This window comes from Triticum aestivum, chromosome 1D (assembly GCF_018294505.1).
Source record: "Triticum aestivum cultivar Chinese Spring chromosome 1D, IWGSC CS RefSeq v2.1, whole genome shotgun sequence".
In the NCBI taxonomy this organism is placed as follows: Eukaryota; Viridiplantae; Streptophyta; class Magnoliopsida; order Poales; family Poaceae; genus Triticum; species Triticum aestivum.
In genome coordinates this window covers 445,746,187-445,762,437 of record NC_057796.1, presented here as the reverse complement: position 1 = coordinate 445,762,437, position 16,251 = coordinate 445,746,187, and the positions used below count along the sequence as shown (strand labels likewise).

General features: G+C 50.6%; 1 protein-coding gene across 1 annotated transcript; it reads left to right on the top strand.

Annotated features, from left to right (window-relative positions):
- The first annotated feature begins 13,225 nt into the window (after positions 1–13,225).
- Positions 13,226–15,103, top strand: LOC123160371 (uncharacterized). The gene has a single exon (XM_044578187.1). It carries the CDS (start codon positions 13,226–13,228, stop codon positions 14,552–14,554), a length of 1,329 nt encoding a protein of 442 aa, XP_044434122.1. The 3' UTR covers positions 14,555–15,103.
- Positions 15,104–16,251: the final 1,148 nt, after the last annotated feature.

Sequence of the window (16,251 nt, the reverse complement as noted above, 5' to 3'; positions counted from 1 at the left end):
TGACGATGATGATGTTCTACCGATGCAGGGCTTCGCCTAAGCACCGCTACAGTATTATCGAGGTGGACTATGGTGGAGGGGGGCACCGCACACGGCTAAAAGATCATATCAATTGTTGTGTCTTTGGGGTGCCCCCCTCCTACGTATATAAAGGAGCAAGGGGGGGAGGTGCGGCCGGCCATGTGGGGGCGCGCCATGAGGAGTCCTACTCCCACCGGGAGTAGGACTCCCTCCCTTTTCCTTGTTGGATTAGGAGTGGAGGGGGAAAGAGGAGGGAGAGAGGAAGTAAAGGGGGGCGCCGCCCCCCTCTCCTTGTCCTATTCGGACTAGGGGGAGGGGCGCGCGGCCCTGCCCTGGCCGCCTCTCCTCTTCTCCACAAAGGCCCACCATGGCCCATTAAGCCCCCGGGGGGTTCCGGTAACCCCTCGGTACTCCGGTAAAATCCCGATTTCACCCGGAACACTTCCGATATCCAAATATAGGCTTCCAATATATCAATCTTCATGTCTCGGGCATTTCGAGACTCCTCGTCATGTCCGTGATCACATCCGGGACTCCGAACAACCCTCGGTACATCAAAACGCATAAACTCATAATATAACCGTCATCGAAACTTTAAGCGTGCGGACCCTACGGGTTCGAGAACTATGTAGACATGACCGAGACACGTCTCCGATCAATAACCAATAGCGGAACCTGGATGCTCATATTGGCTCCCACATATTCTATGAAGATCCTTATCGGTCAGACCGCATAACAACATACGTTGTTCCCTTCGTCATCGGTATGTTACTTGCCCGAGATTCGATCGTCGGCATCTCAATACCTAGTTCAATCTCGTTACCGGCAAGTCTCTTTACTCGTTCAATAATACATCATCCCGCAACTAACTCATTAGTTACAATGCTTGCAAGGCTTATAGTGATGTGCATTACTGAGTGGGCCCAGAGATACCTCTCCGACAATCGGAGTGACAAATCCTAATCTCGAAATACGCCAACCCAACAAGTACCTTCGGAGACACCTGTAGAGCACCTTTATAATCACCCAGTTACGTTGTGATGTTTGGTAGCACACAAAGTCTTCCTCCGGTAAACGGGAGTTGCATAATCTCATAGTCATAGGAACATGTATAAGTCATGAAGAAAGCAATAGCAGAATACTAAACGATCATGTGCTAAGCTAACGGAATGGGTCAAGTCAATCACATCATTCTCCTAATGATGTGATCCCGTTAATCAAATGACAACTCATGTCTATGGCTAGGAAACATAACCATCTTTGATCAACGAGCTAGTCAAGTAGAGGCATACTAGTGACACTCTGTTTATATATATTCACACAAGTATTATGTTTCCGGTTAATACAAGTCTAGCATGAATAATAAACATTTATCATGAAATAAGGAAATAAGGAAATAAATAATAACTTTATTATTGCCTCTAGGGCATATTTCCTTCATTCCATTGGCCAGCATTTGAAAGTATTTCGTATTATCATCACCTTGAACGAGTGAATAGGCCTTGCAACGTTGGTACCATTTAATCTCTTCCTCACGAAGCAAGCGTGCAATATGCTCATTAAGATGGCTTTTCTGCTCAATCTCAGCAGCAGAAAGAGGCCTCGCCTCCGCAATTTTATCGAGGGTATCGATTAAAGTAGAAAGCCGCAACTTTTCTTTTTTGTAAATGCCAGCAGTGTGTTTAGCCCATCCACGAAGGAATCGGCGCAATGCGCAAATTTGATTGTTCCATCGTTGAATGGGCGCGTTGCCGCGAGGTTGACGCGCCCACACTTTATTGACCATGTCCAGGAATCCCTCCCTAGTGAGCCATCCCAATTCAAATTTAAACTAATGACGGTTAGAACTTGGAGGTGTTTCTCCAAAATCGGTTAGCAATGGAGCGTGATCCGATAAGGCCTCAATCCTTCTAGTGCCCGTACCGAGGCTAGGGGATATTAACCAGCACCTGGTCAAGTTTTTCGAAAGTTGGAACTGATCGGTTATTGGCCCAGGTATACTGACGACCACACATAGTGAGCTCCCACAGATCTAGGCTGTCAATGACAGCATTCAATAGGAAAGGCCACCTAGTATCAAGCCGGTCATTGTTTTTTTTCCTGCTGATATCGAAGGATATTGGAAACGCCCCCGATTAACATGGGATGGGGATTGTCTCGACAGGTATTAAGAAGTTCCTTTAGAAAAGCGGACTTAAACTCTTCCTGAGCGGCGCCATATACAGCCACCAGGCTCCAAAGGAAATTGTCGGACTTGTTTCGAAGGTGAAATTTGATATGATATTCCCCCTTTGACGTGGACAAAAGTTCCAAGTACATGGAATGGATGCCTAGCAAGATTCCCCCGGACCTCCCAGACGGGGGTAAGACGTGCCATTCATAATCGTAACCACATGAAAAGTGGTCAAGATCACGTGTTGGGAAGTCTCGTTTACCCGACTCAGTAATAGCCACAAAGTCCAATGCATGATCCTTTACACAATCGGCAATATGTTTGTGTTTAGCCAAGTCACCAAGACCTCTGCTATTCCAAAACATGCCTCTCATGATGAACCATATTTTTTTATTAGAGGCCTTTGCCCTCTTAGATGGGCGCCCTCTTTTCTTCGCTGAGTTAGATTTGTTCTTTCGTACCGACGCGACCAGCTCACATAGCATCGTGTCACGTACAGTATCATCCAAGTCTACCTCAGTTGTGTCTTTAACCAGATGGGAGAGAAGCTTGCCTTCATTATTGGCATCAGCTTCCTCATCCTCCTCATCTGACACAAGAGGGTCCACAAACTTCGACAACTTAGGAGCAACCATAAGCCGGTCGAACTCCACTTGTTTAAGCGCCCTAACAGAAAAATCTACTTCTTTCTCGTTACGTCCTAATGAAACTCCAAGGCTAGTAATATTTGAAGATACTTTGGAATTATCAAAAGACAAAAAAGATTGACGAGAAGAGGTACCTTCAAAGTCGTGGTTGCGGGCCGCCATCCGACGCATGGCCTTCACCAGCGAGTCCTCGTCGGTGGTTGTTGTACCATCAGCACCAATGGCATGCCGACCGCTGCGCCTCAACGATGGTGGAGTGAGGCCGGCAACACTGGCAGTTTCGGTGGCCCCGAGTGCTGGAGTAGACGGGCGCGGCGACGATGAAGAAGACCGTGAGGGTTGCATGTCATCCTCCGGCTCCACAAGTGCCCTGGATGCAGACACCCCTCCCGGCGTCGAAGGCATAGAGGACAAAGCTTGCAGCTCCGCCATCGCTGACTCATGGTCAGCCCTAACGGACGGGGAGAAATCACTCCCCGCCGGGTAGGTGAAGCAGGTGCCGACGTCGGTGGCGCCGAAGCCGCGCGCACAGGTACCTCTGCCTGTGCCAACTCCTCATGCTGAGTCCGCTCCTGGACCCCTCTTCGAGGTGCTGCGGTGCCGCCAGCTACGTCGGAGTCAGCGGCGTCGAAGTCTGTGGCGCCGCCGTCGTCAGAAGAGACGGCGCATTGATCACCGGGGCCGCCATAGACGAACGTGCCGAAGGTGTCATGGCCGACGGTGGAGATCCCTGTAGTGACATAGGAGCTACCTTGGAATGCATACGTCGATTAGGGTTAGGTGGCGTGACAGCTATGAAGATCTTATCCGGCGTCGAAAACCCCCCGGAGAGAGGCGAGGCCTGGCTCAACTGCATAGGCACCACTCCACCCGAGGTAGGAGGAACCGAAGAGTCATTGGACGATGAAGTAGGTTTGGGCCTCTTAATTGGATCGTTGTCCCTCGCTGTATCCTCCCTGTCATGTCCTTTGTCGCCCCCTGGATCATCTCCATGCTCCCACACACGAGGCATGAAATCAGCATCAACACGAAAATCTGGTTTGTCCAAGCTGTACCGTAGCTCATACCCCTTCCTTTGAACAACCACATCAGAAGAAAGAGAATCCACTGTGCTCCTCTTGAAAGCATCGAGGTTCAGCATCGCTACCTGAATACGAACAATTCCTCTTCGACGCAAAAAGAGAAGGTCAACATCCAGAGTCTCGCCAATCACCGAGCTAACCGCCCAAAGACCCAAGAAGTGACGGAGAGCGTGAGGCACCCCATGCACATGCACCCAGATAGGAAGCAGCTCGAATCAATGTGGTATCTCCTCCGACCTCCAGGGCTTGAATTGAATAGTAACATTGTGAGACTTGATGAAAACTGCAAACCCAGTCACCCTCTGAAGAACTTCCTCGCTTGGGAAGGACATGAGAAAAGCGTCCTGGCCATGCGGTATAGCCTCCCAAGTCCACTGCTACAGACACTGAGCTATCTTAGCAACCTCTGCCTCCATAATATTGGGACTGATAGAGCCGCCAGAAATCGATACCAACGCTGTTGGCGAATCCTTTGCTGAGAGATCCGCCCTACAGATATTGTCGGGCATCTGAAAGAAGGCTATATTTTCAGTTCCATATCCGCAAAGCATCGCCACCGGCTTCGGCATTTTGAGAGCAGGACGCCGACGCATGGTCATTGGGTTATTATACTTGTTGCAAATGAAACAATATTGTTGTGTCTCACACTCGTCAGATATGTGTCCTGCAGATTGGCACTTAGTACACCACAACTTGTTCGGCTTTGCTGCAACATGGGCTTCCCCTGAAGGTTGGGCCGTAGGTGTTGGTTGATGTTGTATGGCCCCCAACTACATTGGGGTGATCTGCTCATGACCCACTGCCATTGTGGACGTAGATGCTACAATGGGCACTTGTGCCAAAGGCTGCATCACCGGGGCAGCAGGCGAGGGAGCATTAGTAGGCTTTGGACGGCCACCCCTGCCGCCCTTCGGCTTGCGAGATCGTGCAACGGGAGGACCCCCGGTGGCAGCAGAGTTGAAGGCCGGCCTGACGTTGACGTTAGTAGCTGATTGCATGGCAGCGGAAGGACCTTGCTGCTGCACGTAACACACTGTCGGCTATTGCTGTTGCTGCATGAAGGCACCCGGAGGTTGAAGAAGATATGGCGGCTGCTGCAAGAACTGACTCGCGTGACTGATGAACTGCGGCTGGAACGGCACCTGGAAAGCCTGAGGCTACTGCTGAGTCGGTTGATGCATCGACTGTTGCTACGCCGGCGCAAAAGAGCCCGGCGGTGCAAAACATTGCGTTGGCACCACAGGCTGGTAGACTCCCGAAGTGAAGCCTGGAGCACCCCCCGACGGAGAGAGGTCAGGTGGCTGAGAGGCCGTCAAAGACATGTGGGACTGGTTGCCGGAGGTGCATCCCGGCGGCGCGGATGGATCGCCCTGCGTCATCGCTATAGCACGGACGACAGCCGCGAAGGATCGATAGAGTTTAGGGTTCGCTGCTTGCTCGGCCTGATCCCACAAGTGACCGAGCCAACGATTGAGATTGACCATACGGAGTGGACGACCAGGGTCCGTCCGATCGCAGGTCTGACCTGGCACTGCCGTGTTAGACTGTATATACGTAGCCTCTGTACAGATATACTGTAACATTATATTGTACCCCTTGGGTACCTCTATATAATGAGATAGCCACAACCGGTTTAGGGGTCTCGTGCAGTTCCCAAATCATATGTCTTACATGGTATCAAATTAGGTTACGATGTCTTCCGTTGCCACCGCCGCCACCGCCGCCGTCGCGCCGACATCTGTCGCTCCCGGCCGCGGTGCCGGCCCTTGCTTCTGCGTCGCCGTTTCTCGCCTCGCAGCCTCTTGCGATGGCCTACGGCGCCTCTCCATCGCCCCACTCCCCGATCGGATCGGGTGATCGCGCGGCCTCCTCGAGGGTCGCGGTGCCATCTGGCATTGATCCTCCTGCGGGCGGTGTCCTTGCGCCGCACCATGGTGGGCCGCCGCCAGCGTCGTCCTGGCCGGCGCCGCCCCAACACGATGTGGCGCCGCCCCCACAGCAGCTCTATGGTGCCCCGCCGTTGCCTCACTACTACGGTGCGCCGCCGCCGCCACACTACCCGGCGCCACCCCAGCCCTACTTGGCGCCCCAGCCGAACTCCTACCCGGCGCCGATCCACCACTACCCGGCGCCATCGCAGCAGCCGCAAGGGGCTGCGGCTCCCTCGCTGCATGGGGCTCCGGTCTCGGCATCCTATGGGGCCCTAGTGGCTAGTTCCTACCTGCCCTACTCGGTGCCTACTGCGCACCCCGGGGCGGCCCCGTCGATGAGTCTCTATGCATCGCTGCACGCTCACGGTGATCCGGCCCCGGCGTCGTCACCGTTTTACTTCTCGCATCTGCTGCCGGTGAAGCTCGCACCGGACAACTACTTGTCCTGGCGTGCCCAGGTGCTGCCTCTTCTGCGGACTCGCTATCTGGAGGGCTACGTTGACGGGTCTATCCCGTGTCCGCCCCCTCATCACCCGCGTATCACACATGGGTGGCCCAGGATTAGGCCATCCTCTCCGCCATCCAGTCCTCGCTCACCCCGAGCGTCTCATCACTGGTCATCTTTGCTGCTACGTCCCGGGAGGCGTGGGCGGCGCTTCACACTAGCTTCGCCTCTCAGTCTTAGGCGCGTGCTCACTCTATACGCACCGAGCTGGGTGAGACTAAGCTCGGTGACCTCAGCATCACGGACTACTTCAACAAGATGCGGGGTCTCGCCGACATGTTGGCCTCAGTTGGCCAGTCACTGCAGGATGAGGAGTTCACCACCTTCGTGCTCAACGGGCTTGATGATGATTATGACAATCTCATTGAGAATGTCCATGGCCGTGATGATCCGCTCCCACCTCGTGAGCTCTATGCACGACTCCTTGGTCGTGAACAGTGCATTAAGGTGCGCCGCGCCTCTCCCAGTTTTGCCTCCGCCAATGCCGCGACTCGTGGAAAACCCCCGTGATCATCATCTTCAGGCGGTCGACCGTCGCCGCCCTCACAACCGGCCTCGTGGGGCAATGCTCCGACCATCACGGGCGGTAACCGGCCGGTGGCGTGTTGTTCTTCCTGTGGTGCTCCGCAGGCCTGCCAGCTGTGTGGCCTTGAGCGCCACATTACCTCTTGTTGTCATCGTCGCTACAAGCAAGACTTTATGGGCCTCGGCAACAATGGCAAAGGGAACGACAAGCAGGCCGCTGCCGCGGTGACGAGTCATGATCATGGCCGTACACCGTCTTACTCCATCGACCCTGCATGGTACATGGACACTGGAGCTACCAACCACCTCACCGGCGAGATGGGCAAGCTCTCTACTCAGGAGCCATATCGTGGTCATGATCAGGTGCACACCGCCAGTGGAGCAAGTATACGCATCTCCCATGTTGGTCAGGCCTCTCTCCTTGCACACAATTTTCGCACATTGCATCTTTCCAATGTCCTTCGTGTTCCCATTGCTACGCGTAGTTTGTTGTCCATTCCTCAACTTACTCGTGATAATAATGTCCTTGCTGAGTTTCACCCTTTTCGTTTCTTTATCAAGGATCGGGACACGAGGGCCGTTCTGCTTAGCGGCCGTCCTCGCCATGGCCTGTATGCACTTGATGCGCCGCGCCCATCGTCCATGCCGTCTTCTCCTCAGGCGTTCAGTGGTGTTCGTGTGTCACCTACACACTGGCATGCGCGCCTTGGTCACCCGGCGGCTCCCATAGTTCGACATGTTTTGCATCGTCATGATCTACCAGTTGTGTCCAATAAAACTGCTAAAACTATTTGTGATGCCTGTCAGCAGGGCAAGAGTCATCAACTTCCTTTTTCAGAGTCTATTCGTGTTGTGAAACATCCTCTTGAGCTTGTGTTTTCTGATGTATGGGGTCATGCCCAGACATCCGTTAGTGGTCACAATTATTATGTCAGCTTTATTGATGCTTATAGTCGGTTTACCTGGTTATATCTTATTAAGCGTAAGTCTGATGTGTTCGATGCCTTCCTTCAGTTTCAAGCACACGTTGAGCGTCTTCTTAAGCAGAAAATCATCCATGTACAATCCGACTGGGGGGGTGAATACCACAACCTCAACTCGTTTTTTAACAAACTTGGGATTTCGCATCGCGTGTCATGTCCTCATACACATCAGCAGAATGGAACTGCCGAATGTAAGCATCGTCATCTTGTTGAAACTGGCCTAACCTTGCTAGCTCATGCATCCGTCCCGTTTCGGTTCTGAAGTGATGCTTTCTCCACAACCTGTTTTCTCATAAATAGGCTTCCCTCGAGACTTCTGAAAATGCAAACCCCGCTCGAACTCCTGCTTAATGAAAATCCAGACTACACATTCCTCAAAGTGTTCGGGTGTGCATGTTGGCCTCACCTACGTCCGTACAACAAGCGCAAGCTAGAGTTTCGGTCTAAGAAGTGCGTTTTTCTCGGGTATAGTTCTCTTTACAAAGGGTACAAGTGCTTACATGTTCCTACTAATCGCGTCTACATCTCTCGTGACGTTGTGTTTGATGAAAATGTATTCCCTTTTCGTGCACTTCCGACTAACTCTACTACTTCTACACTACCGGTGCCCATGTCCATACCTACGCCTGATCAATTTGTGGATGTTGCATATGCCCCTGCGTTGCTTCCTAATCATGCTGCAGGTATTGGACGAGGTGCTCGGCTAGAGCTACTTGATGAACAGGTCATGGATGAGTCTTCTGATCGGGACGTGCATGCGCCATGCATGTCGGGCGGCACCCACCAACCCGTCCCCGCCTCACCTGAGGCGGCTGCCCCGCGAACGCTGCTCCCGCTGGTCCCGCGGGGGCCAGTCACGCCCTGCTCCGCGCTGGCCCCACGCGGCCCGATGCTGGCCTCGCCAGCGCCAGCCTCGCCTGGCTCGCGTGACTCCCAGCTGGACTCGCCTAGTCCGCTGGCTGCTGCTTCGTCCGGGCCGCTGCCAGGCCTCTCGCCTGGGCCGGCGGCTGCCTCCACTAGCCCAGCCAGTCCTGTCTTGGCGCCCGGGTCGCCGACCAGCCCTACTTCGGCCTCTTGCGAGCCTAGTTCTGTGCCGGCCTCGTCAATGTCACCTGTTGCACCGACTTTGCCAGCAGGACCTGCTGTCACTCTTCGTCCTCGAACACAGAGTCAATCCGGTGTCTTTTGTCCGAAGGAACGCACGGATGGGACGGTTGCGAGGCTTGCTGCGTGCATGGCTCACACTGCTGCCGATCCCACTGCAGAGCCTCGTCACTTTCAGGCAGCACTGAGTATTACTCACTGGCGTGATGCAATGGAACAGGAGTTTCAAGCTCTACAAAAGAATGACACTTGGCATCTGGTTCCTCCAGTATCTGGCGTCAACATCATTGATTCCAAGTGGGTTTTTAAAGTCAAGAGACATGTTGACGGCTCAATTGAACGCTACAAGGCACGGCTAGTTGCCAAGGGTTTCAAACAGAGGTATGGTCTTGATTATGAAGACACGTTCAGTCCAGTCATCAAGCCTACTACCATTCGATTACTACTGTCTCTTGCGGTTACTCGTGGATGGTTCCTTCGTCAGCTTGATGTGCAGAACGCTTTCCTACATGGAATTCTGGAGGAGGTTTATATGCGTCAGCCGCCTGGCTTTGTTGATCCGACGCGACCTCATCATCTCTGTCGACTGGTTAAGGCGTTGTATGGACTCAAACAGGCTCCTCGTGCATGGCATGCTCGCCTTGGATCTGTTCTTCGGGCCCTTGGGTTTACTCCCTCCACTGCTGATACGTCGCTGTTTCTCCTACAGCGCCATGAGGTTACGATGTATCTCTTGGTTTATGTTGATGACATCATTCTCATCAGTTCCTCTGCTGCTGCTGCTGATCGTCTTGTCACTGCTCTCCGTGATGATTTTGCTGTCAAGGATTTAGGTGCTCTACATTTTTTCCTTGGTCTTGAGGTTTCACGGTCCTCTGCTGGGTTGACTCTCACTCAGAAGAAGTACTCCTTGGACTTGTTGCGACGTGCTGGAATGCTCAAATGCAAACATGTTAACACTCCGATGTCTGCCACTGATCGGTTGTCTGCTCTTGATGGTGACTCTCTCTCATCTGATGATGCTACTGAGTATCGCAGCCTCGTTGGGGGTCTGCAATACCTTACTATTACCAGGCCTGATATCTCCTATGCAGTCAACCGTGTGTGTCAATTTCTGCATGCACCCAGGACGTCTCACTGGTCAGCTGTGAAGCGTATTCTGCGCTATGTCAGTTTTACTGCCTCCTATGGTTTGCTCCTTCAGCCTGCACCTTCGTATGAGCTCTCAGCTTTTTCTGATGCAGATTGGGCTGGTAGTCCTGATGACAGGCGATCCACGGGGGGTTATGCGGTGTTCCTCGGTCCAAACTTGATCGCCTGGAATGCTCGTAAGCAAGCAACAGTGTCACGCAGTAGTACTGAGGCTGAGTACAAAGCTGTTGCTGATGCGACGGCTCAGATTATATGGGTACAGTCTCTATTGAGAGAGTTGCGTGTCCCTCAGGCTTGTCCTCTGGTTCTGTGGTGTGACAACATCGGTGCTACATATCTTTCTTCTAACCCGGTGTTTCATGCTAGGACAAAACATATTGAGGTGGACTATCACTTTGTTCGAGAACGTGTTGCACAGAAGCTACTTTGTATCAAGTTCATCTCTTTAAAGGATCAACTTGCTGACATCTTCACGAAGCCTCTTCCACAACCACAGTTTGTAGGCTATAGGCGCAATCTTAACTTGCTTTGTACTTCAGGCCATAGTTAAGATTGAGGGAGGGTGTTAGACTGTATATATGTAGCCTCTGTACAGATATATTGTAACATTGTATTGTACTCCTTGGGTACCTCTATATAATGAGATAGCCACACCCCGGTTTAGGGGTGTCGTGCAGTTTCCAAATCATATGTCTTACATGCCGCAGACGTCAGATCGAGAATTTGAACTGCGGCCTCTGTGGTACATCGCACTGAATGCCCCGATGACAGCGCCGGCGAGCTAGCCATCGGCGAGGCCATCCGAACGCCGAAACTCGCCTTGGGCAGAAAATCGCCGAGAGTCCTTGGCGGCGACCTCCGAGGCGGTGGGATCGGTCCAATCCAAGGCTTGATCATAGCCCTAGACCGGCCGGGCACACCGCAGACACCGCGGGAGAACGATGCAGGCGTCCTCGAAGGATCCTCCGGCACGGGCAGGGCTAGGGCTGCGTCCGAGGTGGAACCCGCGGCGACCTCCACCGAGTCCAGAACCGAAGGTTCACCGATCTCCTCTGACCTGCGTTCACGAACAACCTCACCTGCACGACGAGGCGACGGTCGCTCCCAGACCCTAGACGCCGGAGTTAGGTAGCCAATGTCCGCCCAAAACTCTTCGGCCAACTCCTCATCCGTCTTCCTCCAACGAGCTGCAGAAGGTAGCAGCGCAGCCGCAGCTGGGGATAGGCCTTCATTCTCATGGCCGGCGTCCTCAGCCTCCTCCGTGCCTAGGCAGGAGAACCTAGAACCGGAGTCCGCCGGTGTCACCGGCGACCAGCATGGCGCCAGAGTCAGCCGTCTCCTAGAGGCGATCCGCATCCTGCGGAGCTTCAGTTACTATCTAAAAAGAAAAGTTTACATTTTATTGTGATTAAAATTGACATGTTTGCATCTATTGCACTATCTTGTTTCTTAGTTCGTCAATACTTCTTGATAAACAAAGCTCAGTGAAACAGAGGACCATGGTGATCCCATCTGATACACGAGGGCAAGATTGTGAAACATGAAGGGTTGTAAATGAGTTGGGATGTAGTTACACCTCAACTAAAAAAATCCACTCTCCGATTAAAGTTAGTTGGCAGCGACACAAAATGGTGTCCTTCCTTTTCCCTATGATACGATGGAAGTCATGAATAGGTTGAACCAGTGGCAATGACATGAATCTGGAAACAAAGCTACAAAAGTTTTTTTTTACAGGCAACGGCAAGAGCACTGCCAATTCATGCGGCAGGGACCAAAAGCCCCAAAGTACAGTACATAACAATGCGCTGTACCACACATGATTCAGCCAAAGCACACAAAAACTCAAACTGGATCAAAAGAGGAAAAGACCAAGGAAACGAAGAACAGAGAAAAAAGAGAGATGGGCAATCCTCAAGTGATAGCCTCCCAAAGCAGCGAAATACGCTACAAAAGAAAGGGATGTAACATCGATGCAAACGAAGATCACTGGACTGAAATTAATAAACAACTTCCTCTATCTCAAAATATAAAACGTTTTTTTGGCCTAGATCAGAATTTTGTATGATGAAGTGTGTCAAACTTATGATGAAAATACATGCAGTAACACACGCAGCAGCAGAGTGTGCATGAAGTAGCTTAGAGAACATCTAACATGAAACAAGAACGGGGTAAGGTAGACTTAAATTGTTTCGCGGATTTCAGTTGAAGCGTTTTTATCTCGCACTCGCTCCACCATTTATTTACTCAAATTTCCCTTTCTTTTTTTCTAGGTCACAACTCACAAATCCCTAGAGAAAATCTTAAACCCTAAGAAAAGATCGAGCGCAACATCCTCTCTTCTGTCTTCACAATTGTCTCCTTCGAGGTGCCATCTGTGATGTTGACCCCGCAGATCTATCTCTATTCACCTTGGGCCATGCACTCCATTTTATGTTGAAAATCCACCAACTAGTGATTGTTTTCCCTTTGTATGGACTAACCGAATGTTTCCATCATTCATAGAAGTTCATCCAGCTAATTGATATGACATGAGAGAATGAGCCGTCACCTGAATGTGATGAGCCAGTTCTAGCCATGGTTTTGCATTTCAGTTTCAAAACTATTCAATCCACATGCGAAATCACTAGATTTCATTGAATTTCTGTGATTTTGGCTGTCATTAATTTCGGCCAAAAGTTCCAGCAGAATTTGATTTTGGTCTGAAAATTTTAAAAATAATTTGAGAAGTATTTGACTTTGCGTGTGCTACTGTAATTGCCGAAATAGTTTGGCTTGAAGTTAGGCAATTATTTTATTTTACTAGTTAAATGACTGAAGTTTTCGAAGTTTTGGTAAAATTACTGAAAGAGAAAACCACTGTGCCAACGGATAGCAGTAGGTTGTTAATCCACGCAAATCTGAACAACCTAACTCAGCAGGGAAACAAATATCTTAATCCAAATACTTTAGACCAGGGTATCACGCACGTCATGCTGGGTAGTCTTCTCAAGAAAAAGAGTTGTACCAGAATGATCTAAAAAAAAAGTTGTGTACCAGAGGTCCGGGATTAGCTCATGCAAAACAATACGGGAAGGATCAAATCTCTGGAAAGATAAAGACCCAATGGAGAAGAAAGGCACGATCGCACGTCGCTCGCTCGCAGGTACACCGCGCGCCGGCCCTAGTGGAGAAGGATCGCTGGAGACGCTGCCGGACGACGTGGTGGTGGAGATCCTGGTGCGCGTGCCGGATGTGGCAGACCTCTTCCGCTGCGCCGCGACGTGCAAGCGATGCCGCCTCCTCATCGCCGAGCCGTCTTTCCTCCGCCGCCGCTGGCCGGAGGGCGTGAGCCACCTGTCCTCCCTGCTCGGCCTCTTCGCCGTGCAACAGCCCCGTGAAGAACCAACAGAAGGGGACTCTACGGCTGCGCCCATGCCGCCCTTCACCCCGGTGCCATGGTGCTCCCTCGGAGAACGCTACAGCTTCCTCACATGCCCTTGGCCTCCAGACAGCCAGGCAGCGGTGCTCACCTCGCGCCGTGGCCTTCTTGTTCTGCGCTTCGTCCCACTAAACGAACCCACCAATGGATACGAGAAGACCATGAACCTGGCATTGTACGATCCAATCGCCGGCAAAGGCCGTGACCTGCCTGAGTTGAAGAGCGACAGACCTTTCCAAATAGAAGGATGCGCCCTTCTGACCCGTGCCGATTGTTGCCCGGACGAAACGCGAGGGGCGACGTCGTGGTCCTTCTTCAAAGTGCTAATCATCGGCGGCGATCGAGATGAGCCACGGCACAGTCTCCATGTGTTCACTTCCACGACGGAGTCGAGCTCGAGCTGGAGCACGCCTAGGGAGTGCTATGACTCTTTGGAGGATGACGACACGCGTGTCGTGTCTCAGCAGACCACCGCTGTCGTGTGCCACGGTGGCATTGCGCATTGGCTCTTCAAGAATGCGTCCAACTTGTACGCACTCAGTGTGTGCGCTAGGACCACAGAGATGACCTTGACAAGGCTCCCAGTCACACCGGACCAAACTCAGCCACTGCTTGGAGTCAACAATGATGGGACGCCATGCTTGCTTCGCTTGGACGGGAAATGCTTCATGCTAGAGATCTGGACACGCCGGATTGACCCCATGAGTGGAGACAGCAACACAGGGCACTGGCATCGCACCAAGATGATCAAGTTACAACGACCCAAGCGTGGCAAGATCGACCAGGCGCAGTGCGTGTGTGTGGGTCAGACGAGTGGCATACTGCTCGTCAAGGACAATCAAGAAGACATGTACATTGTAGATCTCCAAACAGGGGCAATGCAGGCGGTCACCAACTGGTTCCGCGGCATTGTCGTGATGGCCATCCCTTTTGAGATGGATTGGCCAGAATTCTTCACGCGCCACTTGGCAAACACTAGGATCGAGCGAGCTAAACTGGGAGGAGTTCTATAAAAAAATTGCTGACCCTTTTTGGGATCAATAGTTGTGTCACTTGTCTTTGGGTCAATTCCATGAGTTAGGCCTAGTAAGATCTACATGAACCTATGTTCTGCCTACGTGCAAGATTTCATGAACTTGCAAGTTCATTAAGGAAAAAATACCTACACATTGGATACGGCATTGATCATGGTGCAGCGTCAAGGCAAGGAACAAATGTTGCAAGGCTTGCCCCGCTTCATCAGATTAAGAGGATTAACTGCTGCCACACGCAGATTACTTTGTGCTTGTGGCGCAGAGTGCTGCCTGTGCATTTTATTGTCAGTTTTAACTTTCATCCTCTCCTGTTCAGGCTTGGTGTGCTAGCTGGACCTTTGATATTCTGTTGAGCAAATAGTAATGAGTGCTGAATTGTGTTTTGCATTATGGGAAGCTCCATTATCTAAGAAGGAAAAATTGCAGCTAATTTCGATCATAAGTGACATTTCATTTGCACATGTAACACTACTGTTCTTTACATTCTTCACTATAAGTAGAGATCAAGATAAAACTGTACTATTTGACTAGAACGCACGGACGCGCCGAGTAAGCATTTTATTAAAATCCAAAATTCTTTTCTGGAATTTATGTATCCGATTATCATATTCGATACCTGGATTATGGATCTGATTTTGAGTGGTGTGATCAGTATGTGCCGATAAATTAAGCGAAAATAACCGCAGACAAATAAAATAGAGGAGGTGAGAGTTTGAATATATAATAGGGAATGAGTTAATATTAGAGTGAAGATGACCTCCGTTATGATCCTGTTTGTCATTCACTTGAACCTTGCTCTCTGTTTTTGCCCGTTGATGAGCCCCTTGCCAACTGAGCAAAGTATAACAACAGTTCTCTCGAGACAATTCTTATTCAGGAAAGGTTTCAATTAGAGAATATAATTTAGAATATTTTTAGATGAAGATCCTCAATATCAATCAGTATATCTTGTTAAGCACTCCTCTAGGATCAATCAGCCTAAATTGTTGTTGAACCTAAGGGATCTTATAAATATCTTTTTTAACTATAAACACGCTTGCTTTATTAATCAATAATGTTCATGAGTAAATCTGAAGGGTTTAGAAGCCATACATGGCGCTCGATATCTAGACCAAAAGCATGCTTAGTAAGGCTGTGTACCTCCAGATTGGACTCTCTTCCTTCCAAGATGAAGAATTCGAAGATGAAGAAATCTGAAGGGGTATCACGCACGTCATGCATGCTGGGTAGTCTTCTCAAGAAAAAAACGTTGTACTAGAAGTCCGGGATTAGCTCATGGAAAATAATACGGCAAAGACCAAATCTCTGGAAAAAGTCTATATAATTCCAAGAGTAAAATGCACCCGCGGTCATTGAACTTGTGTAAAAAGCTCGTTTTGGTCACTGTACTTAAGAATACGGTCAATACAGTCACTATATACGACTTGAGGTGATTATACGGTCACTGGGTCACCGTATAGCTTGGTATTTTACTCTGTTGACTGGTCAAACATCACAGCACCCTTTCTCTATCTATGTGGGCCCCAACTGTCATTGAAAAACGCCATGCGTGGCAGGAGAACCAGCGATCATCTGCTGAAGCCCACGTACGCTAACAACTGTGCCCACACAACTTCGTTTTAATTTGTCGATAAAAGAACACAACTTCTTGTTAAACATATATACTCAGAGAACAC